The 24,552-nt window shown below is 37.9% G+C and overlaps 1 protein-coding gene across 4 annotated transcripts in view; it reads right to left on the reverse strand.

The window, feature by feature from the left end:
• Positions 1–24,552, reverse strand: part of PCNX2 (pecanex 2) — a 308,138-nt gene that overhangs the window by 208,419 nt on the left and 75,167 nt on the right. For all 4 annotated transcript variants that reach the window (XM_064383610.1, XM_064383609.1, XM_064383611.1 and 1 more), the window contains exons 13-15: positions 17,418–17,589; positions 8,181–8,291; positions 6,924–7,015 (exon numbers count right to left, since the gene is read on the reverse strand). In XM_064383610.1, the coding sequence (XP_064239680.1) occupies positions 6,924–7,015; positions 8,181–8,291; positions 17,418–17,589 (375 nt within the window). The remainder of the gene's footprint in view (positions 1–6,923; positions 7,016–8,180; positions 8,292–17,417; positions 17,590–24,552) is intronic.

The raw sequence follows: 24,552 nt of genomic DNA on the forward strand, positions 1-24,552 counted from the left end.
TGCAGCAACTCCTGTTGTCTCAGACGCAGCAGGATTTATTCAATCAGGTCATGGATGTAGAAGTTATAGCCAGGAGGGTAAAACAGAGATAACCACTGTCCCAAGCATTTCATTCATATCTGCTGCCTGTGATAAGTTTCCTGATACAACTTTCTGAAACTCCATCAGTAAGACAATTTCCCTGGGAAAAATTATCTCTGAACTAGTAGTGTATTACTGGAACATGTTTTGTTTCATTTTCATCTCTTCCTGTGTTTTAGACATGAGGTACCTCTGAAAAGATCTGACCAAGGAGCCTTACAATTCCCTAACAGAAACCAGTTCAATTCTATCTTGACTATAAGACAGAAGTCACAAAATCTAACATCAATGTGGGCAGACAAGTGATATAAATACATTATGTGGGTCAGGTATAAAAGATGATAGGACATGATGAGACCTGTGAGCTTGCGGTAGCTGTGAGGTACTATTCAATGTCAGCAGGTTGTTGCCAAATGGGAAAGTGAGCCCAGTGTTACCATATCGTCACATTGTTAAAGAGAAGTAGGAAAATCCTATTTTTACACTGACTGTCCTAATATTAAATGTTGGCTCTAAAAAAAGTTTAAACATTCTGCAGGCCAAACACAAAACAGGTCTGTGAACTGAGCAGAGACAATACTAGGTTATCAAAGACATATTCTCACTGCTAAATGAGAAAAAAACACAAGACAAACAAAAAGCATTCTTAAAATGAGATATTTCTCTAAGGACACCTCTTATGGAAGCTTTCTAAAGCATATTTACATCAAAAAAAGAAATTTTTAGAAAATATCTGATTTAAAGTCTCAGCTTTAAAGCTAAGCAAGGAATTATGAAGGACAAATAATATGAATGCCAAATTTCAAACTGCAATTTAGCAGTAGACCAAATAGCAAACAATGCAGGAAATAGAATTTATAACTGTAAAATTGGGAGAATAATAGTACTTGTCTCACAGTTATGCTATGTGAAATAAATTATATAAAATATATATAATAGTGCAAAAAAAATTCTGGAGATCTGCTGTACAACATTACACCTGTAGATAACAATACTGAATTGCACACAAAAAGTTAAGAGAATAGATCTCATGTTGACGCATGCCTGTAATCCCAGCTACTCCGGAGGCTAAGGCAGGAGAATCGCTTGAACCCAGGAGGCAGAGGTTGCGGTGAGCCAAGATCACGCCATTGCACTCCAGCCTGGGCAACAAAAGCAAAACTCCATTCAAAAAAAAAAAGAGTTCTTACTGTGATAATAAATATATTTTAGTCTGTATTTATTATGTATACTTTTGTATATAATTATATATAATTTTAATATTTATATTATAATTTATTATTAAAGTATACTAAATGATAATTTATATTTTATAAATTATATTTTATAACTAGTATAGATAGATATAAACTAGTATAATCCCTAGTACACAATAACTTCTCAATAAATATTTGTTGGTTTCATCATTCTTGAAATGAGAAACTCTAGAACTGTATCAGAACTCAAAAAATGTAAAGAGAGAAAAATCATGAAAAAGAAATGAAAGACAAGAAAGACAGTTGAAGGTTAAAGTCTGTGAAAAATTAAATCATACTATGTGAAAAAAATCAACAATGTCATTAATCAAAAAATTACAGAGAAACGTTTCCTCTAAATAGAGTCTTCAATATGAAAAGTGAAAATGGGCATGGTGTTCCAGAAAACTTAAGAAAGAGAACCATGCCTAATCAAAGTCCACTAACCTCTTTTAAACTTCAGACTATAGGAAAGAATTCTACAAGAATCTCAAAAAAGAAATTTAAGTTAGTCTTACTGTGTTTCTCCTCAAAGCTAAACACTAACAAGCGATGCCTCCAATTCAGATGTAGAAATCCACAAGTGTCCTGCTCACAGCCCGTCGACAAGAAAAAGCCACATGATTTACAAAAATTTCAACTTTAAAATGACTATAATTAATATATTAAAGAACCTAGTGACAGAGATGGACAACATGCATGTGCAGTTGGGTAATTTCAATAGAAAAATGAAGACTACAGATATCAAATAGAAATGTTGGTTCTTTGGTTAGTTTATGACAGGACTAGACATAGCAGGTGAAAGAACTGGTAAACTTTGAGGTAGGTCAGTAAAATTATTAAAACTAAAACCCAAAGAAGAAAAAAGAGTGGAAAAAAGACTACAGCATACAAATGATGTGGACAATATGAAACATCTAACATGTATATAATTGGAGGCCCAAGAAGAAAAGAAAAATAGAATAAGGCAGAAGACATATTTGAAATAAAAATGGCTAAAGATTTTCCAAAACAAAGCACACATTAAAACAGTTCAGAGAATCCTAAGTAAAATAAAAAATAAACGCCATACATTTAGTCACAGCATTGTCAAATTGCTGAAACCGAAGACAAAGAGAAAATCTAAAAGGCAGTCAGAGAAAAAAGAAACATTACCAACAGAGAAACAAATACTGAAATACCAGCAGATTTTTTTTATCTGAAGTTAAACAAAAGAAAATAGAACATGTTGAAAGTACCAGGGGAAAAAAAGCTTTTAAGTAGAATTCTGTACCAGTGAAGACATCCTTCAAAAGTGGAAGCAAAATGAGACATGTTTCAGACAAAGACTGAAAGTTTTACAACTAGTAGATTGCACCATAAGATATCTTACAGAACATTCTTCAGACAGAAGAAACATGATGGCAAGCAGAATGATAAATCTACAAAAAGAAATGTACATTGTAGAAATTATTTTTAAATATAATGTAAATGAAACAGAATTTTAAAGATTTTAAAATATCTTTATGAGACAACTGACTGCTTAATGAGAGTATAAAAGAGCATATATTTCATCTTAAGAGATCAGTAAAAACAAATATTACTCTATAAAAATATTCATTAAGACCATGAGTTATTTTATATGAGCTCTTTTGGAATATTAAGAAAACACTTTCCAACTCATTTTATCAAGCCATTACATAATATCAAAACAAAACAAAGCATTACAAGAAAAGAAAAATTAGAGAACTAGAAGATTCATGATCATAGACATCAAATTTCTCAACAAAATACTGGGAAATAAAATTGAGTAATATATTTAAAAAGACAATACGGCATGACCGAATGGGGCCCATCCTTTAAATGGAATGTTGGTTCTACAGTCAATTTATGTAATTCTTCCTATCAATAGATTTTTTTAAAAATCAATATGGTCTCCTCAATAGATGCAGAAAAAAAAACAGTGGCAAAATTTAACATCATTTATGATGACAACTTCCAGCAAATTAGAAATCTGAGCCCAATAAAGGGAATCTAGAAAATTTTCATAGCTAACCTCATACTCAATGGTGAAAGACTTTCCCCCTAAACTTGGGAGCAAGGCAAAGATGTCTGATTTCAGCACTTTTAGTCAATATTGCTCTGGAGGTCCTAGCCAATGCAATAAAGCAAGAAAAGGAAATCAAAGGCATACAGGCTGGAAAGGAAAATAAAACTGTGTTTACTGACAGACATGACAATCTATAGTAGACAATCTCAAAGAAATTACTAAAAAGCTACCAGAACTAATATGTTAGTTTAGCCAGCTTGCAAGATACAAGCTGAAATATTAAAACATAAATTGTACTTTGTATTATTTAACAATTGAAAATTCAAATTAATAAAATACAATGCCTTTTAAAATAACATATAATGCACAAAAAGGTGCATTAATTATAGGTTGAAAGGTACCAAATATTCCTGAGAGGAAGTAACAAAGACTGTGGTATATGGAACAACATACCATGTTCATGGATCAAAAAATACTGTTAAGATGTCAGTTCTCCTCAAATTCATCTACAAATTCATCATAATCCCATTCAAAATTTTTGCAAATTTCGGTAGAAATTGGCAAACATAGCCTAAAACTTACTTTTAAAGAAACATGTCCTTTAATAGTGAAAACAATTTTGAAAAAGAAGAATAAAGTTGGGAGACACACTATCTAATTTCAAAGCATATTATATAGCTACAGTAATCAAAACAATGTAGTACTAACATAAAGAAAGGCATACAGAGCAATGAAATGATTAATTTTTGGTCCCAAACATTCCATGGTAATTCGATGAAGAAAAGTTAGTGTTTTCAACAAATGGTACCAGTAAATCTCAACCTTCACTTCATGTCATACACAAAAATCAACTCAAAAGAGATTTCAAATCTAAATATAAGAGCTACAACTATAAAACTTCTAGTACAAAAATATTTGTGACCTAGGGTTAGGTAAATGTTTTTTAGGTAGGATATAAAAAATATAAACTATAAAATAAATATTAAATTATAAAATAAGTATTAGATAAATTGAACTTCATTATAATTAAAAACTTCTGCTTTTCAAAATATACTGTTAAAAAAATTAGAAGACAGGTCATAGCCTAAAAAAAAATATGTGTTGCATATATCTGATAAAGGACTTGTATCTAGATTATCTAAAGAACTTTTATGTCTCAATAATATGACATACATGTAATTTTTAAATGGACAAAATAATTTAGCATATTTTTCATCATGAAGCTATACAAATGTCAAACACACAAAAAGATGCTCAACACTATTCATTATTAGAGAAATGCAAATTAAAGCTACAATTAGATACTGGTTCACAAGAGAATGGATTTTTAAAAAACTGACAGTATTAAGTGTCAGCAAGAATCTAGAACACTTGGAAATCAAAGATTATGGGAGCATAGGGAAATGAAAAATGGTACAGAAACTGGAGAACAGTTTGGTCATTTCTTATAAGGTTAAATAAAAACTTACCATTTGATCTAGCAATCTCATTCAGGTATTCACTCAAGATAAATAAAAAAATTGTGTGGAGAGGGGATTGACTACAAGTGAACATGCAAAAATACTTCTGGATTGGGGAACCGTTTGTATCATGATTGTGATGGTGATAAGTTGTTTGTATACATTTGTCAAAATACATTTAACTGTACACTTGAAATTAGTGGATTTTATTGTATATACATCATGCCCTGACAGATTTGATTCCAAAGAAGCTTCAAAGACAGAAATCTGATGAATGGTGGCCAGAGGTTGGAGGTGGGGGAAGAGACTGACTACAAGAAATTCAAGAAAATTTTTTGAGTTGGTGAAAATGCTCTAATAACTGGATTGTAGGATTCTTTACTTATTTATTTATTAAAACTAACAAAACTGGACATTTTTAAAAGCTGAATTTTAAACCTGACTTTTTAAAAATTAATGAACAAGCAAACAAATAATTCCAGAACACAACAGAGCAATATACTAAGGTGCCTGAAGAAAAACACTTGTGACCCCAAAGTTGTATAGGCAGCCATTTTACCAAAACACAGTGGAAAGATGTTCTCAGAAGTACAAGGACTCAGAAAATACCCATCCAAGTACTCTTCCTGAGTGAAGTACCTGGGATCCTATGACTGAATAAAGTAACATAAGTCAAAAGAAAGAACACCAGAAACACTGATTAGATAATTGTCGGTCTACCTGATAGGATAAACGTGGTAAGAAACAGGGCCACTGCAAGAACATAAATTGCCTTTGTGTATTAGATAAATAAAACTTCCTCCCAGGCCCTTCCCCTTTTTTTCTTAAAGAAAATATCTATATGGTAGGAATAGCTGGAGAAACACAAAGAATTACTCCATTGATTACTGTGAAATATTGAGAGAGAAAACTGTTGAATTAATTCTCTTTCACAAAGGGAAATAAACAATTGTCTTTCTGCCGCTGACATTGATCAGTTTAATAGGAGTTAAGTTAATCTTTTAAAAAATCGAATTGAGAAATGTCACATGATTTATATTAAAAGCACTTTGGAACATATATTATTTTTATTTACTCCTTTACATTCAACTTTTGTTTTATCAAAGGAGTACCTGTTGTTTTAACTGTTACACCATAAGTCCAGAAATATGCATAATATTAATTTATTTTTTACTGACTGAAGATTCCCGAGGACATTACATATGCTACAATTTTTAGACTTAATGGCCACTCTACAGTTCTACAACACTGAAAACAAATAGTAGTGGTCCCCGCCTACACAAACCCCTGCCCTAATTCCTGCTTCCTGAAGGCAATGACACAGCTGTTTCTTCTCCATATTTACCTCCATATTTTCAAATAAAATACTTGTTTTGCTATTTCTTGTTTTTTTTTTTTAATTTGAGAAGTTATTTGCTGACTTTCTAATATGGAGGACAAGATTTAGAGCTCCTCCATTACACTTCACCTGCCCCATTTTTCCACCAGAGATACAGCATGATGCTTACTCAGATTATTATATAAATACACTTCATAGCTGAGCCAGTACCTACAATAGATATGTTTCTTGGCTGTTACAACTTTGTGTCTTCCTGAAGTTAGTGTTTATCTTGTTTTCTCAGCATCTTAGGCTTCCCTTGCTGCCAGGCTAGGTTTCCATTTTCTCCTTCTGGGTAAGTCTACAGTCCATCTGTTTTCTAGATTCTAATGTTTTGTGGCTGTCATATTCTTCTCTGTTCTCTTGTCCATATAGCTTTATGCAATCGTATCCCTTTATTGTCTTTTGAGTGGTATTTCAGGAAGTGAAGGCAGACACATGGGTTCTGTTGACCACCATGTTAAGGAGCAGTACCTCCCAGTGTCACTAACTGATCTTGGCAAAGAAACATCTGCAGAGGGGAGGCCAGGCCAGAAGGTGAGGGGCATTCCCCATTAGGGCAAACCAGGCATCTTGACCTGTCTTCTAACACCACTGAGGCATCACTCAGCCACACCATCACTCCCTGATTTGCACAGATCCGATTTCTCTTGTAATTTTGGAGAAAACATTTATTTTTAAAAATAAGTTAATTTAATGAATTGAGAAGAAGGATGAGGGCCCATGGTCCTCACACCTACCTTCACTGCACTGAAGCAGACCGGGTGAAGCAGGGCGGCAGCCAAGATGCTCCTGGCCACACTGTAAACAGCCGAGGTTATACCAGACACAGCTGGAAGAAAAACAACAGTTCTTTTCTAGACTGGCCATTCTTACAATCAACAAATGTAAGACAGTGAAGAGAAGGTTACGCATTCACATACAAGATGCCTGCTGAAAAGGCAAAGAATACATCTATGGGATCCATCAGAAGGCACTGGATGACTCGTAGGTGCAAGAAAGAGGCTACCATTTAACTAAAAATTCAAGAGGAAAGTATTTAGAAAGAATGCTTTACAATGTTCTTAAAAGGCTACGTGAATGTGTCAGAAGAAGGTAGGGAGACCTCATGGTTTAAGTTGAAAGCTGCTGGCAAAGGAAAAGATCCTGGATAGCAATTTCAATAGAATAAAGAGAAAGGAGGAGGAGGGAGGGAGAGGAAAGGAAGGAGGAGACAGGAGACAGGAGAGGGAACAAGCAAGTGTCCCCATGTGGGGTGGGGTGTGTGTGTGTGTGTGTGTGTGTGTGTGTGTGTGTGTGAGAGAGAGAGAGAGAGAAAGATGGGGGTGGTAACAGTGATTGCATTATGCACATGATTTCATTTACTCCTTATAGCAATCCTATGAGGTCATCATGTTTATTTCCATTTAGAGTAGAGAAGAGTAGGCTGAAAACTTAAGCAATTTACATCACACCATGAGATTATATCCACCTTGGTCTGAATCTAAAGTATGATATTAAAAGGGTCAAAGTGATGATTTGGGGATACAGGTCACCTGTCTCTACAGGTGCACACACAATACACAGCACAATGTCAACCCACAGGCTCACACTGATGCACTCCCAGACTTGAGCATGTACGTGCTCAAATATATACACATACACACAAACACACATACACACACTTATAGCCTCTCACACATGCTCACACATATTCACACAGAGTGTTTTTAAAGGAATAGTTTGACAGGCCTCAAACCTATTCCAATTCACAGAGAATTCTACCCTGGTTTCTGTGCTTATGCTCAACCAAGTTAAATGGACAGCTTCCCATGTAGCTACAGGAAATCCGGACAGGCCCATCATCACCCAGACTGATCCAAACTGAAGTAGTTTAAATGCTCAGAACAAAGAAAATCTAACTAACTATCTAGCCTCTCATCCCCTGCCCAAGTCTATTTAGTCCTTATCTGAACTCTAGAATCCTTTACAGGAAGAATAGAATGTAAACGACTTACCAGAACCGCCAAAAAACAGCATGTCAACTTGCTCCAAAAGATAAATGCAGAAAGTGTTGATTTGCGGGAAAAGCCCAAGGAGGGAAATAGCAGGGAAGCAATATAAAAATACTGAAAATGAACAAACAAAATAAATGATAAGCATATGGGAACTGTGTTGCCAAGGCTCCTGCTGCAGTGCTGTCTCTCTCCCCTTCCAAACCACCCCACTCAGGAATACTGAAGGCAATCTTAGACTTCTCACCCGGAGGAAACTGGAGGCAGAGATGGAAACGTGCCTGTGGATGCAACAAGGAGCTGATCCTGAGAGGTACTGATGAAAGGAATGCACACAAGCCCTGGACTGAGCAAAGACCTCAGGAGTGATGAGTGAGAGTAGAATCATCTTCAGTTTGAAAGAGTAGACTTGGACATGGGGGAGATAAGGGCAAGAGAAAGGAAACTAGGAAAACTATAGGAACATAAAAAGACACAGGACAGGCTGGGTATGGCAGCTTGCGCCTGTAACACCAGCACTTTGGGAGGCCAAGGTGGGCGTATCACCTGAGGTAAGGAGTTTGAAACCAGCCTGGCTGACATGGCGAAACCCTACCAAAAAAAATACAAAAATTGGCCAGTTGTGGTGGTGGGCGCTTGTAAGCCCAGTTACTCAGGAGGCTGAGACTGGAGAATCATTTGAACCCAGGAGGCAGACGTTGCAGTGAGCTGAGATCCCACCACTGTACTCCAGCCTGGGCAACAGAGCAAGACTCTATTTCACAAACAGAAAAACACAGGACAGTAATTATGGGGATCTCTTCCTGCATGCGAGAGGGCAGCAATAAACTGGGGCCAAGGGGTCTCCTTGCTTTGCACTTCTGTAACCTCAAGCACTTAAGTAACTCAGAGTCTATTACATCCTAAATACCAATTGGAAACTTATAGTTAGCCAAGGCTCTCCAGTAGGAACGACCTGACTGCAGCACATGGTGATGATGTGACCCTGATTCTAGTGTAGATGGATCACCTGGTAGATAAAGGTGCTCTTGGCTGCGGAGAGGGAGATTGTGCTATCTCCCATCAGAATGATGCAATTGCACAATTGGAAAAAACATTTATAGTTTATAATTCAATGTTTCAGAGAACCATTTTGTTAGAGGAGGAAAAATATAGTAGAGCTGCATTTTACAGCAACTTTCCTATCATTCCCTCTTGCTTAATTCTACTGAAGCTGGGTTTCATAGAAACACAGAAACTCCCATTAGCAGTGCCGTAATACATCTGTCTTCCTTCCTGTCTCCGATTATTAGGTCATATTCAATGAAGTTTGGTACTGGTAAACCTTAATAAAACTAAGGAAATTTGATTTGAAATTCAATAAGCCTAGACATTGGAACTATGCCCTAAAATGTGCAGAAACCACAGTGAACAATGGGAGGAGGATGGGAAGTGAGGGTGTTTCTGCTATTTTTGAAAAATGGGAAATGTTAACTTCCTACAGTGAAGTTGCAAGGATGAGAGTATTTGCACAACTCATTCTCTGAATGTTTGATTAAAATAGTTAATATTATTGGGTTATTTAAAATAGGCACAATAGCACCTTTGGCCATAAGATGGTAAACTATGTCAAGTGGACTTAGTTCTTGCTTCTCTCTTGTCCTTTTTCTGAAATGCTCCTTGTTTTGGGTTGAATTCTGTTTTCACAAAAGAGGTTTAAGTTCTCTTTTTAAAAGTTGGTATACCTACGTAATGAACCTGCACGTTCTACACCTGTAACCCAGAACTTAAGTAAAAAAAAAAGTTGGTTAAAAGTCAGTATGGAACAAAGTATTGAGGAACTGTTCCAACTCTTTGTAGAAGTAAAATTTTATGTCATGAACATGGCTATCTCTGATAACAGGGGCTGTGCTTGGTATTGGAGCCATATTTTGATACATGTGGTAATTTTGTTGTGATCATTTTTGTGTCAAGATTTCAACTATATTATAAAAAAGTAGAGCACCTGAAAGCTGTTTATTTCTCAATCAAAGCAGACAAAAAGGTACAAATACTGATATGCTAGACATAACTATATAAGATATAATTTCTTTTTCAGTTTCTATAAATGGAGAGATATAAGAAATAAATAGAAATTTAATTACAGAACATATAGTCATGAGCATAGAAATTTTAATCCATAAAATTCCATATAATTTCAAACAAACTGAGAAGAGCTTCTCTTTACTTTGGGGTCAAAAAACCCAGCAACAACAATTTTGTTCTATGCTATATCTGCCAATTCTGGATCGGGGCAGAGGGAAGGTCCAATGAGATTTATTATTTACCTTTCAAAACACAGTATGCCTGTGTGACAAAAACTACACCGAGAATGAAGAACTACAGGGAAAAGCTTAGGTATGGAATATTAAAGGCAAAATCAAATATTGGGAGCTATTTGGTAAATCAAGGATAAAGAGATATTCTGTATAAGAAATTCATTAGCTAATTCAACAAAACCTTAAGAAGTGAAAAGAATTGGAACACAATGAAAAATGGCATGAGGAAAATAAAATGGTAGGAACTACCTGAAAGTCATCCCTGGAGATGCTCTGGCTGTGGGTGTAGAATTGAAACTTAATGCAACAATATAGGAAGAACAGCAGTCAACAGGGAGGCCCAGGCACTAGCTTGTCTCCAAAACATATTGGAGGAGGAAAGCTCTAGTCTTTAAAATAAATGTCGTGGAGGTGGAATGGGAGGAAGATAGAGTCCATGTGTCTCATCTGTCAGGTTGCAGTGAACGTGAAGGAAAAAGCCGCCAAATGCTTGTTATGTTACCAGGGCTTTAGGAAAATGACACTTGAAATTGCTGAAATTATTTTGTCCTTTTTTTACAGAAGCAAAAAATTAAAAAGTCTTTGTGGCTATTCACAATTTTCCCTGTGAACAAACTTTTTTTTTGTTAGCATACTACTGAGCACATCTATAATTTTCTCTCACTTCTTCTTAACTTCTTATTTTCCTTAATAATTATAGTCAATGCAGAAACTTCTGGCACAGTTCCATTTCATAAATAAGCAAAATTCATAAATAAAAATATTGTGGCTTAAGTTTATTTCTTTTATCAAATGTAAATGATATAAATTACTCTATATGCAGGTTTGGGGGACAAGCATGCAGAATTAAAATGCCACAGAAATAAAACTAAAGCCTAGGAATTCAATGTGAATGTCTTCAATGTGCCCTACCTGTATATTAACTAACTGTCCTCATATGGACTACTGAGGCCAAGAAGCGAGCCTGTAAACAAGACATAGAAATGGGACATCTGGGTGTTTAGGGAAGGATAAGTAAAATCCAGTGATTAGTTTTAAAACCTCCACTCATCTCCAGAGTTACAATCTCCATTATTGGAGATGCATTATTGTTGGCAGGGATTTATAAACCTAAGGACCAAAAATAAAGCATAAAAGTCCCAGGTCTGAGAAAAACGAAAACAAAAAACACAGAGCAGAGGCCATTTGATAAAGCACCCATCCAGAACTTGGACCCGGGCTACAACTGATGGCCATTTCATGTTGCCTGAAGTTTTTCCATGCCAGAGAACTCATTTCACTAAGCAACCTACTCTACTGTAGGGCAGCTCTAACCCAAACCGTTTTACTGGCTTCTTTATACTGAGCTATAATCCACCTTCCATCTTCTGGAACTAGTTATTAGGGCTACAAAAAGAATAAAATCCCTCCCCTTCAACCTGGCAGCATTTTAAGGATCCAAAGCTATCGTGTGTACCTCTAGCACTCAAGTGTTTCTTCTCTGAGTTGGACATTCTCAGTTCCATTACCCAGTTGCCAGAACTCATATAGGCCATGTGACTACACACCCCTCTGGGCACACTCTAGCTTTGTTACTGCTCCTTTTGAAATATGGCACTAAGAATCAAAGACCTCTTGTCTTTCTCATTCATAGGATAATTTCAAAGCCAGTCTCACTCAGAGGCTTTTGCTGAAGTTACCCAAATGGAAAGTAATGTAAATTCTAGCCAGAGGTCACCAGTCTCTGACTGAGTGCAGGAAATGAGTGTGGACTAATAACTTTCACCTTATTCCTGGGAATGAAAATAAAGAATGTTTTTCCTTATAATGAAAGGAAAAGTGCACAGAGTAATATTCTGAACATATATGAGGGATCATAAAAGAAAAAGAAATTACATAGGAATATTATTTTGTGTTTCTATCTCCTTAATTCACCTGAATTTCTCCTCCTACTGTTCTATGATCTGACATTCCCTTCTTTTTTTGAGATGCTTCTCTCCTTGCATTATAAATGACAAGGAGTTTCTCCATCCTTCCCACCTGCCCGATGTCCACCTGACTTATCTCATACCACTGGCTCAGGCATTCAGTCCCTTCTGCACAAGGAGGTAGAAGGAGCTGCTGATAGTGGACTGTCCTCGCTCCTTGTCTGTCCGTCTCCTCTGCTACCTCCTCCCACTCTGACAGGGTGATGGTTTCTAAGCAGAAACCAGGAGTGGCAGTGGGTAACCGATACATCACCAGTAAGGCACTGCTCTAGGAAATACTCCATGTCCCCTAGCACCTGCCAGAGGAGGACCACTTGCACCCAACACAGCCTGAGAAGCACAATAAGTCCATGGGAAACAATGTCACATGGACTTAGTTCTTCCTTCTCACTTGTCCTTTTTCTTCAACGCTCCTTGTTTCGGATTGAATTATGTTCCCACAAAAGACGTTGAAGTTCTAACTCCCAGGAACTCGCAATGTGACCTTCTTTGGAAATAGGGTCTTTGCAGATTATTGGGTTAAGCTGAGGCCCTTAGGGTCCATCTGGGCCCTAATTCAATATGACTGGTGTCCTTATGAAAAGGAAAAATTTGGACACAGAGGCAGATGTGCATAGAGGGAAGACCATGTGAAGACACAGGAGAAGAATGCCATCTACAAGACAAGGAGAGACGTCTGGACCAAGTCCTTCTTTAGCGCTTTCAGAGGGAGCATGGCCCGGACAATACCTTGAGTTCGGACTTCTGGCCTCTAGAACTGCAAGACAATAAATGGCTGTTGTTCTAAGCCACGCAGCGGGGAGTGCTTTGTTACAGTGGCTCTAGGAAACAAATGCTATGAAGCCAATGTGAATGTATATATTGTGTGTCTTCCATATGCCCTGCCTATGTATTAACTAATTGTCCTCAGACGGACTACTGAGGCCAAGAAACAAGCCTGTAAACAAGACATAGAGATGGGTCGTCTGGGTGTTTAGGGAAGGGTAAGTACAATCCAGTGATTGGTTCTAAAACCTCCAAAGTTATAAATCTCCATTGTTGAAGATGCACTATTGTTGGCAGAGATTTATAAACCTAAGGACCAAAAATAAAGCATAAACCTCCCAGGTCTGAGAAAAACGAAAACAAAAAACACAGAGCAGAGGCCATTTGATAAAGCACCCATCCAGTGCCTGGACCTGGGCTACACCTGATGGCCATTTCATCTTGCAAACGCTTCCTAGAGCCACTGCACACTTCTTTTTCCTCCTAATAACCTCTTTTTCTCCTAATGTTTTTCTTCTCTCCTTGCTAGTTCCTCCATATAGCAATGGCAGCAGATATAGACTACTTACACCACTTACTAGTTTAGGGAATAGAGAGTGAAGAAGTTCCACAAGGAAGAAATGACTTTAAATTGCCCTTGTATTCCCTCATAAAGTCAGAAAAATAGTGTAAGCTTCTATCTCTTTCCTTTCTCTCCCATTTGTTCTAAATTTGTTTCACAACCTTTTCCTTCTCAGTGCAAATTAGTATGTTTAACACATTCAATCCATAAAGATTGCTATTGTTCTATTTATCTTTACCTCAGAAGTTATTTAATCGGCTTGCTGGATTATTTATCACCATTTTTACTTGTCACTGTTGACAAGGAAACAAAAATATGTATTAGGCAGAAGCTTTAATGAGGGAAAGGGAATTCCAGTGAAAAAGATAAGAATGTTCCCTCTCTAATCCCTAATGAAATTGATTTTAAAAATAAAATACAGTGAGAATATGCATAGCTAGTAGGATATGCTAGGACAAAGGTTACTGCTAAAAGTAAAATCTTAGGCTTTTACCAATTATTTAAGACAATAAGGTCTTACTTTTTAAGCTTTAATAACATCTCACAATCCAATGCCATTGCAAGTTTGCCACACTAAGACAACTACGCTTATTCCACAGAGTTGACTTTTTTATAGTAGCAAATAAAAATTCTAAAAACCAGGAATGAGGGAGAGACCTATGCACAGAAAACCAATTTCTAAATGGAAGACACATCGTGCTCTTCATGCCCCAAACCTCTTTCTACAGATTATTGGCAAAAAGCACTCATTAAGTCCCTACTTATTCTAAGGGCTGAGTAAAACGGTCCAAATGGACTATAGCCTTCTCTAACTTATGAATGGGAGGTATTCCAAAAGTTATTTGTACATTAATCTCCTTAGTACTTAAAACAGATTTTTGGCCATGCCTGGTGACTCACACCCGTAATCCCAGCACTTTGAGAGGCTGAGGCGGGTGGATCACCTGAGGTCAGGAGTTCGAAAGCAACCTGGCCAACATGGCAAAACCCCGTCTCTACTCAAAATACAAAAATTAGCTAGGTATGGTGGCACATGCCTGTAATCCCAGCTACTTGGGAGACAGAGGCAGGAGAATCACTTGAACTCCGGAGGCAGAGGTTGCAGTGAGCTGAGATCATGCCACTGCACTCCAGCCTAGGCGACAAAGATAGACCCCATCTCCAAACAAACAAACAAAAACCTCACAGACTTTTATGTTCATTAGTTCATCCTTTCAACAAGTATTTATTTAGTGCCTATAAATGCCAGACACTGCGAAGGATTCAGTGGTAAGAAAGCAGGCAGGGTCTCTGCCTTGCCTTTTCTGATCTAATAAGCTAGTGAGAGAGACAGGCATTATTTCAATATCACAGATGTGAGCAGATTGCTACAAAATGGGTTATGGACTATGAAAAGTGTGGGTAGTGAGAGGATAGACAATGGGGTGAAACTTAGGGAAATGAGGTATTATGAGCCAGCACAGTGAAGGGCGGGGGAGACTGCAGAACAGCTTCTGAGAAGAAGGAACAGTGTGTGAGAAGGAGATGAGAAAGGGCCACAGTAGTTATGGCTCCACCTCAAGACACAAATCCCTGTGACCTGTAAGAGGTGTCACTCTATCGACACTTAACCCACACTCAAGATCCCAGGAAAAGATGACCTCATGGGGGTACCCAGGATGGAGTGTGGAGTGCAGAGAGAGAAAAGGCAACATTTTGACATAGACAATTGTTTCCTGGACATCTTCCAAAATGATTTTATGCTTTCTCCTTCTCTAATCTCCAGGTCCTTTTGTGCCCTTGACCTGTGGACTCCAACACTGCTGTTTGCAAAAAGATGACAAGAAAGGATGGCCCTCCAGAGTGTGCAATCATGAGTGAGCATCTCTGTCTACTCAAACTCTGACTTCTTCATTGCAGCCAATTTAGTGAGGAATATGGGCGAGCTAAGTTATAAAGTAACAAGAATGACGTAAGACCTTTCTTATTGTGTATGTGTCTGTTCCAACTGATAGGACTGAAAAAAAAGGAAAGTAAAAAATATCAGGCCAGGCGCAGTGGCTCATGCCTGTAATCCCAGCACTTTGGGAGGCTGAGGTGGGCAGATCACAAGGTCAGGAGACAGAGACCATCTTAGCCAACATGGTGAAACCCCATCTCTACTAAAAGTATGAAAATTAGCTGGACATGGTGATGCGTATCTGTAATCTCAGCTACTTGGGAGGCTGAGGCAGGAGAATCACTTGAACCAGGGAGTCAGAGGTTGCAATGAGCTGAGATGGCGCCACTGCATTCCAGCCTGGCAACAGAGTATGACTCCGTCTCAAAAACAAACAAACAAAAAAAATCAGGAAGGATAGAAGCAAATATTCAATATTCTTGGGCAGGAGGGCACTGACTAGGAGATCAAATTATGGATCTGCTCCTATTTTTTTTTCAACATGTTTCTGTTTCCTAATTGAACTCAGAGGTTCTCTGAAGCACAGTACATAACCCTTTGGCATTAAGAAGCTACTCTGCTCTTCTCATGATGTAACAGGAAAAGATGTGTTGGGGATGCATAGAAAGGTGGGCTTGTGGTAGGTTGGACATGCAGGGAGTAGAGAGTGAAGAGTTTGCTACCAACACAGCAGGAAGAGGAACGGGAAGCCAGAGGGTGGGATGCCTACCAGAGTTTTCACCTAGAAGAAGCACAAAGAAAGCTTACACTATACCGGGGCACCCTCCCTAGTACCACTAGAGAGATTCAGGGGAATGTCGTGGAGGTTGGGGAAAGGATGATGAGGAAAAGAAGGCTTTGACAGTTTCTCAAGTAGTATTTCTAGTTGGCAAGCGAGAGATCCAGCTATTGATTTTGGTGGAAGCTGCCCTTTATTAACTCAGCTGGTCAGTGTGATCACAGACAATGACAAGTTGGCAGGTGTGCAAATCCCTGGATGTCTCTGCAAGAATTTTCAGAGCATATGCAGTCGGGTAAATACCAGGGCAAACACTTTGCTTAATAAGGACAACAAGAGCTGATGCTTGGTGTCCAGCACTGCTCTCTATGTCTAAGTATACCAACTCATTTAAAACTTGCAGTCATTTCTGAGGTGGCCAATAGTTTTGCCTTTATATTACAGTTAAATTTTGCTCAAAGTCATATACCTAGTGAAGTGGCAAAACTGAAATTAAAACAGTCAGCAGTTTGGCTCCAGAGTCAGGGCTCAAAACCATTACAGTATGCAGGTGACTTGTTTAAACAGAGCATTTTATCTCAAATACTGCCTAAACCTTAAGGCAAGGAAAGGGATTGGTGAAGACTGGGTGATCTGAGTATCCAGGACTCCACCTCAACTGAGAACCATGCCCATTCATGCTGCCACTCTGATGGCAAAACCATCCCCAGCAGGCACCATAACAACCATTCTTCAGGTGGACATTATGATGATGGACATTATAGTGCTGTAACTTCCTGGTCATAAATATCAAAATCCTTTAAAAATAATTCCATAGTTCTATGCTTCGAGGCGTGGGCTCCCAGACAGTCTTCAGTAGATGTGCAAGCCAAGAGGAAAATGCACATCTCTTCACCAGATAATCAAATAAGGAGGCTTAGAAATTCAGAAGACAAAGGGGAGACACACCCCTGACCCCCATATTCTTCCCCACAACCCCGATATTAACTCACCAATTAAGTAGTCCCTAGCTGATTGTAGGAACACTGGAGAGAAGAGCTTCAGGCCATACACAACATAACTGGGAGGGTGCCTGGCTTTGGCCCCTGTATCAAGAAGCAAAATAAGGCCACACAGCACACAAAAATAGATTGGTCTGCTATATGTTATGATTTGGTTGTGTCCCTAGAAAACAAACACAATTTCTGAATGGTACCTTTTATTTTGATTAAATGACAAAAAACCTCATAGTCAATAACTTATGCCATATAACACATTTTTCCCCGACCACCACAATTCACATACACAAGAAACAAAACAACAACAAAAAAAAGGAAAACAAAAAAAGTTTGATTCTTCTTCTGTCAAAGCAGAAAGAGACTATAAAAAACACGTTATGGCTATCAATCTCAACAAGATTTAACTGAAAATTTAATTACCATCCTGAGAGAAAATGTAGATCTAATTCAATGCTTTCCCCAACAGTGAAACTTCCATTCATCTTGTTCATATTGAGTGCAAAACTAATTTAAACCACTATTTGCTCCACACTTGGGTGCCAATATTAATAAGAAATAGAATTATAATTTGTGGGCTTTAATTTCCTAGTGTCTCAGAAAGCAAGACAATATGGGTACAAAGTTACACCTGCAGAAATTACACAAAATATCTTAGTGTAGCACGGTGGAATCATTCTGGTTTTGTTTTGTTTTTTTTAAGTGTTATTTATACTATGTACATAGCATTTTCCCGTGAGGGGTACCAAATTTTCAGCAGACCTCATCTTATCCCTATACCTATTGTTAAGAGGCAAAGTAGAAACATTTTTTATTCTTCTTGAATGGATAAAAAAAATTAAAGAACTTCATCAACATCATACAATGTCATATATAAGGAACATCATACAACATCAACTTTCCAGGGCAAAAGCCAACAAAAAATTTACATCTCACAAATCAATGCACAACTTGTAAGATTCAGGGGAAAAAAACAATGAAAATGAATTAAGAAAAGTGTCTTTTGCAATTCATGAACTGCCTTGAGTGTAAAAAGTAAAAATTAAAGTGATATGCTTTCAGATGTGAATTTTTAAAGTCACTGCCGTGAACATGTTATATTTAGAAATGCAATTTAAATTACCACTGCTTCTATAATAGAAATAGTTCTATTCTGAGACCATCTTTTAAGAGGAAGGAAAACACAGGCTGTCCATGGAGGCTGGCTATGTTTGGCCCAGAGTCCAGGCTTAGTCTTGAAGAATACTTGTACTCTTATGAAATTTCCTTTTGAATCCAACTAGGTCATAGATTAATGGATATGAGAATACTTTTATTGCATTTTTAAAAATTGAAAGTGAAGCCCAAGTTAAATCTAAATGCATTTCTCATCAAGTGAATGGCAAAATAAGTGTGTTGGTATAAATAACGATGCAGCATACAAATATACATGCATATGAGACATTTTCTCAAACTGGCATGGTTTAGGAAATATAATTAAATAGCTACTTTGCACTTGCTCTGATTTGTTTTCTTTAATTAAAAGTTTAAAAATGCATTATTCTACAAATTAAAAGTCTTTGGCCTTTAACAAGTCTGAGATATTATTTTGAATCTTCCAAGTCAAACTTTACTGGGCATGGGAAGGTTTTCTTTATATTTGTAATTTATGAAACAAAACTGAAGGCACCATTGTAAAGAGCCTGCCCTCATCACCATGTTCCTGCTTCACCACATTTTCCCATCCTGTGTTTTGGGCCCCCAAACCATACTAAGAGCATTTTGCTAATACATGGCACATAAACCACTTCTCCTTTTTTTTTTTTGTTTCACTATGTTGGCCAGGCTGGTCTCGAACTCCTGACCTCAGGTGATCTACCCAACCCCACCTCCCAAAGTGCTGGATTACAGGCGTGAGTCACTGCGCCTGGCTACTACTTCTATTTGCCTTGATTCCTGAGAACACCTACTAATAAAGTATCCCTGCTCTCCAGTTCCTAATTTCACATATGAATCAATCATAATCTCTCCTAAGGACTGATTTTTTAATTTTTTCAATAGAAAAATTCTAGTAGCTCCACCCACTGAAGTCTGATCATAATCTTAAAAACTCATTTGACTCCAATTTAACCTTAAAATACATTATGGGGAGCACCAATGGAATTCAGCTGTGGAGCGTCTTGTGAGACTATTGCACAAAAGCAGATCTCTGCACATTTGCATTTTCCATCAGCCCTACCTCCATATGCCATCTCATGACCCAAGTGTTGGTCTCAATGCAAAGGAAGAACAAGGTGAGAGAAATGAACAAAAACTCCAGGAGTCCTGCCTGTGCCAAGTGGCGGTGCATGTGGCTAAGTGACGAGGCCATCCTAACTATCTCTTAGAGACAGTGGGATAGTTAACTGCTTCAAATGTTTTGTTGCTGTTGTGAAGGGGGAAGAAAGGTTTTTATTGTAAGGGAGCTAGGGTGTCTGGGAAAACTTGTAGAGGTGTACAGCTCGGCCTCAAGGGGCATGAACTGAGGTCTGTGCACAGTCTGGCCAGGCTCCTCCATTCTCTCTCTCAGTTCTGCTGCATGTGCCAGCTCCAGGCTTCATTCCCCAGGGCAGAAGAGAGCCCCTGACACCTGCTGAGTTGACACATGTTCCTGTCTCACCCACATTCAGAGGTCCAGCGACTATTTTTTTTTTAAGAAAGGATCTTGCTTTGTTGCCCAGGCTGGAGTGCAGTGGCATGATCATAGCTTGCTACTGCTTCCCTCTCCTGACCAGCTACTCTTTTTTAAAACTGACATAAAACAACAACAGCCACAACACCTAATGTTTGTCTGACCTTTTCTCTATCCCAGGCACTGAGTGTCCTATCTACTTCAAGTGTATTCACGTGGCTAACCTTCAGAGAACACCCTGAGAAGTACATACTACTCTCATTTTGACAAGAGTAAACTGAGACATAAAAATGAAGAAACACCCACAGAAAACAGCATGGCAGAGTAAGAACTGGAACCCCGTTTGCCTGGCTCCCCATAACAACTATGAGGGGCATGCATTTGGCACTGGATTCTCCAGACCCAAGGACTCAGCCTGATGTCACAAAATTTCATTCATAACCATCACTCTTTAAACACAGAATATGAACATTACTCATGTGAAGCAAATTTAGAGAATAAGGAAAGCATCCATGATAGCCTTTAGGTGTCAGTTTCTTCAAAGGACTCTGGGCAGAGAAAAGGCCTCCTTACTTGTAGATGGTATAGAAAACTCAGACATTCTCTGCTCATTTCTCTGCTGTTGCCCTGTGACATTACGCCCACATACGCTGAACTTTCATCACTGCAGCAAGGGCTTGCTGTGTTTTATAGTTTCTGACAATGGTGTAGGTTAGTTTAATTAAACATTATTTTTTGGTGGCTGTTGATGATTTCTTTTTTACTTTACCTTTAGCAGTTCACTTGTGCATTGAGAGCCATACTAAATGCTCATAATGCCCTTTGGTTCCCCTTGTATGTGAAGCAAACAAGGGCAGCTGGGGGTGGGTACCCATCACCCCACTGCGACCCTAGACAGCAACTATTTTATGATCCACACTGTATATACAAGAGAATCCAAAACATTTTAAAGAAAACAGTATGGAAGAGAAGCAGCAGCCAAAGGGTTAAATAATTCTCAACAGGTTACTATTGAAATATTAAGATGCAACTTCAAATTAAATATAGCAGAAATATGATAGGTTATTTTAAAAATTGAAAAGAAATAGACAAATAAGATTCTTTAACTAGTTTATCATTTAATTCTACAGAACAATTTATGTTAGGTCCAACTTCGTAACATTCAGATCGGTGAACCCTGACAAAAATGGCAAATGCAATTGTCCAGGCAAAAGGGCAGTGAGGTGGGCATCAAAGTGTTCACCAAGTGCTGTCCAGGGTGCTCCACTCCGCTACCTCCGAGTTCACATATTTTCCCACTGTCTCAGTACTGTCCTCAAAGGCAGTGAAAGAGAGCAGAAAGAGTGGTGACCTACATTCTGCTTTTAATCAATAGTAGAATGTAAGTATCATTTGAAATGATTTGTTTTAAATAGTACTATTTTGAGCAAAGACACGATTGAATATTATTTGACAACTTTTAATCAAGATCCACTAAAACTAAGTTGACCGTCTTATTTCTTAGGATTGAGCATTCAAAATGTCATTCAAAATCATTCCTCTGATAAACACTACATTAGCCAGGTGATCAAGGTCAACATCAACAGAGATAAGTCATATTGATAATTTGTATCACTAATGTGATGTGATCCGTATAATATGTTACCTCTGTGGTCTTCCTCCTAAAATCCATAACCCCTATATTTTCATGAGATAAACATCAGAAAAATCCCAACTGAGAAACAGTCTACAAAATACCTGACCAGTCCTCCTCAAAACTGTCAAGGTCATGAGAAACTATTAATATATTGCCAATCTATGTTACTTGGACTTCTTCCAGTATCCACCTCACCCTATATATTTTTTTAAGTTTCTCAGAACTGTTTCCTTTTAGAATCAGACTAGGTTTTTTTTTTTTTTGGAAAATCTAAGAAATTGTTAGAGCCAAAAGGAGCCTACATGATTGCTATTATAATGTAATATGGTGCCCTGGATGGGAACCTCAAACAGAAAAAGACATCAGGTAAAAACCAAGGAAATCTGAATAAAATGTGGACTTTAATAATAATGTTATCAATATTGGTCCATTAATTGCAACAAATGTATCATATTGTGACTAATGTATGAGGTTAATACAGGGAATCTGGAATGGGGTATACAGGCACTCTCCGTACCACCTTCCCAATTTTTCTGCAGATTTAAAGCTATTCTAAAATAAAAGGTTTACTTACAAAAAATAATCCCCAATTATTTCTATATAACCTGAAGTAGATACCAAGTGTCTTCACTGAATAGTAGCAACAGTTAATTGAACAGGATGCATAACAAGCTGTAGCCCTTGCTCTTTGGAGTTTGTACTGTAAGGAATCGAGACAAATATATAAAGAGGAAGGAAACATTCACAGAGGACTTAGTATACTCTAGTATACTCTAGAGTCTGCACCAGGTATATTACATACATTGCCTATCACCTCTTTATTAAATCTGACTGACATTATTCTGATTATGCATATTTTGCACACGCACAAAAATGCTGCTAACAATTGCTTAGTGCTTCAGGGCCAGATGCTGTGCTAAACACTCATTGTTTCATTCTCTTGCAATCCTGTTTTGTTATTCCTCTTCTGCAGATGAAACACCTTTGATTGAGAGAAGTAAGTTTCCTAAGATCTCACATCTTATACATGGTAAGGCTGGATTCAAATATGAACCCTATATGCTTTCAGTTACTCCAATATTTCTCAGTGTGTGAACTGAGATTACCTCCACCATAATGACCTGGGAGTGTGTAAAAATGCAGATTACCTACCGAGTGCTGCCCCGGCCAGTGGAGGGGAGGGGGGAATCGAGCTCCCCCTCTGGTTTGCACAGGTGATCCTGGGCACAGCGTTCTAGTTTTTCACTGCCTCTTGGATATTCTACTGAATTTTGCTTTCTGGATTAGCATTAGTGGTTACTGTCAGTTAGACCCATATGGATATCTGTGTAAACAAATTAATATCTTCATTCTCCATTAATATATTGCCATCTATGATCCTTAAATTGCAAAGTTTCAGTTAGACAGTATCCAACCCCTAATCGTTCTAAGCTCTCCCAGGCCTGTTTTCTTTCAGAATCAGACTAATTTCTTTTGAGCCCAGGGGCTACTGTATCATACCTATTGCCATGCCATTATTATTAATTCTGCATTTAAAATTCAAATACACAGTGTTACGCAAAAATTGTATTTTCATTTCACTATCTTCTGATTTTAACAACTTGCTCAAAATATGCCACCTGTGCTCTTAGAAGCAAGCAAAGAAGAGTTCTGTCAATCATTCTAAGAGCAAAAATTGGCTGAATTATTAATAGCTACCCTCCACAAATGTACAAAGTAGTGAAGTCTGAAAAGCAGTTTTGGTTCCTTTCACAGTCCCTTATGAATAAAAATTAGCAGCAGGCTTGAGAACTGTCTCTGTGTCCCATACCTGGGTTCTAGCTCCCGACCATCTCCTTTCTAAAGCTTTCTCATCTACAAATGGGAGATAATAACTCTGTCTCCTAAATACCCACATGGTTCAGTCAGATTGCAACAGGAAATATTTTACAGCTACCATATTTTGTTTCTTCATTAGAAGTACTGGAGAAATGCCAACTCAAATCAGAGACTAATCTACTTAGAAATCTGTGTAAGCAAATTAATTACTGCAATAAACATAGTTAAATGTCTGACTATGTCTTACAAAAGTGATTTCTTACTGTCTCACTATGATATGCTTGCTCAGATAAAAGAATAGCAGCTTGGCTAATTCCTCTAGGAACTAAATAATATAATTCCAACCAAGAACAGTGACATAGGGGCCATAGTAACAGACATTACAAATGCAAAAGGATTACGCAGCTGTACTTGCCTTCCGCCTTTACTGGCATGCTCTGCATTATTGCCGAAAGGACATGCGGGAAAGGAATGTTTAACAGCATAGAACACCCCTCCCCAGAGTCACGCAGAAAAACAATGACACCGAAGTGCAGTTAGGAACAAGGAGAGTAGACTGAAGCAGGAGAATGGTGATATGGCATCTCGTGTGGGCTTGAACAAAAAAGCTTCAAAGCTGTACATCTCTCTCACACCACCTAACCCAGATTTCTGATGATAATCACAACAATACATCTCAATACCCTAATTATGCTGCTTCTACTTATCTTGACATTCAGACACTAGGATAAAAGAAGATGTATTACATGTAAACCAATTATGGGGAACAGAGGAATTTAACAAGATAGCAATGTATGCCATGTGATCGTCCAATTATAAGCTTTTCTTAATTACTATGAGCTAAACAGGAGCTATCACAGATTGAAAAATGGGTCCTAAATCCTGGATATAAATTTTTGAAAGCACAATAGAGGGAAAATCAAGCTTTCTTTCATTGGGAAGGTTTTGCACGGGCCACAGGAGATTGCCACAACAAAGGAAAGACAGTTGCTTAGCGCTCTGGGGAGTCTAGCCTGCAGTGAACTCAG

The sequence above is a fragment of the Aotus nancymaae genome, unplaced genomic scaffold, assembly GCF_030222135.1.
Source record: "Aotus nancymaae isolate 86718 unplaced genomic scaffold, 86718_ANA_hifiasm-v0.15.2.pri h1tg000032l_0, whole genome shotgun sequence".
Taxonomy (NCBI): Eukaryota; Metazoa; Chordata; class Mammalia; order Primates; family Aotidae; genus Aotus; species Aotus nancymaae.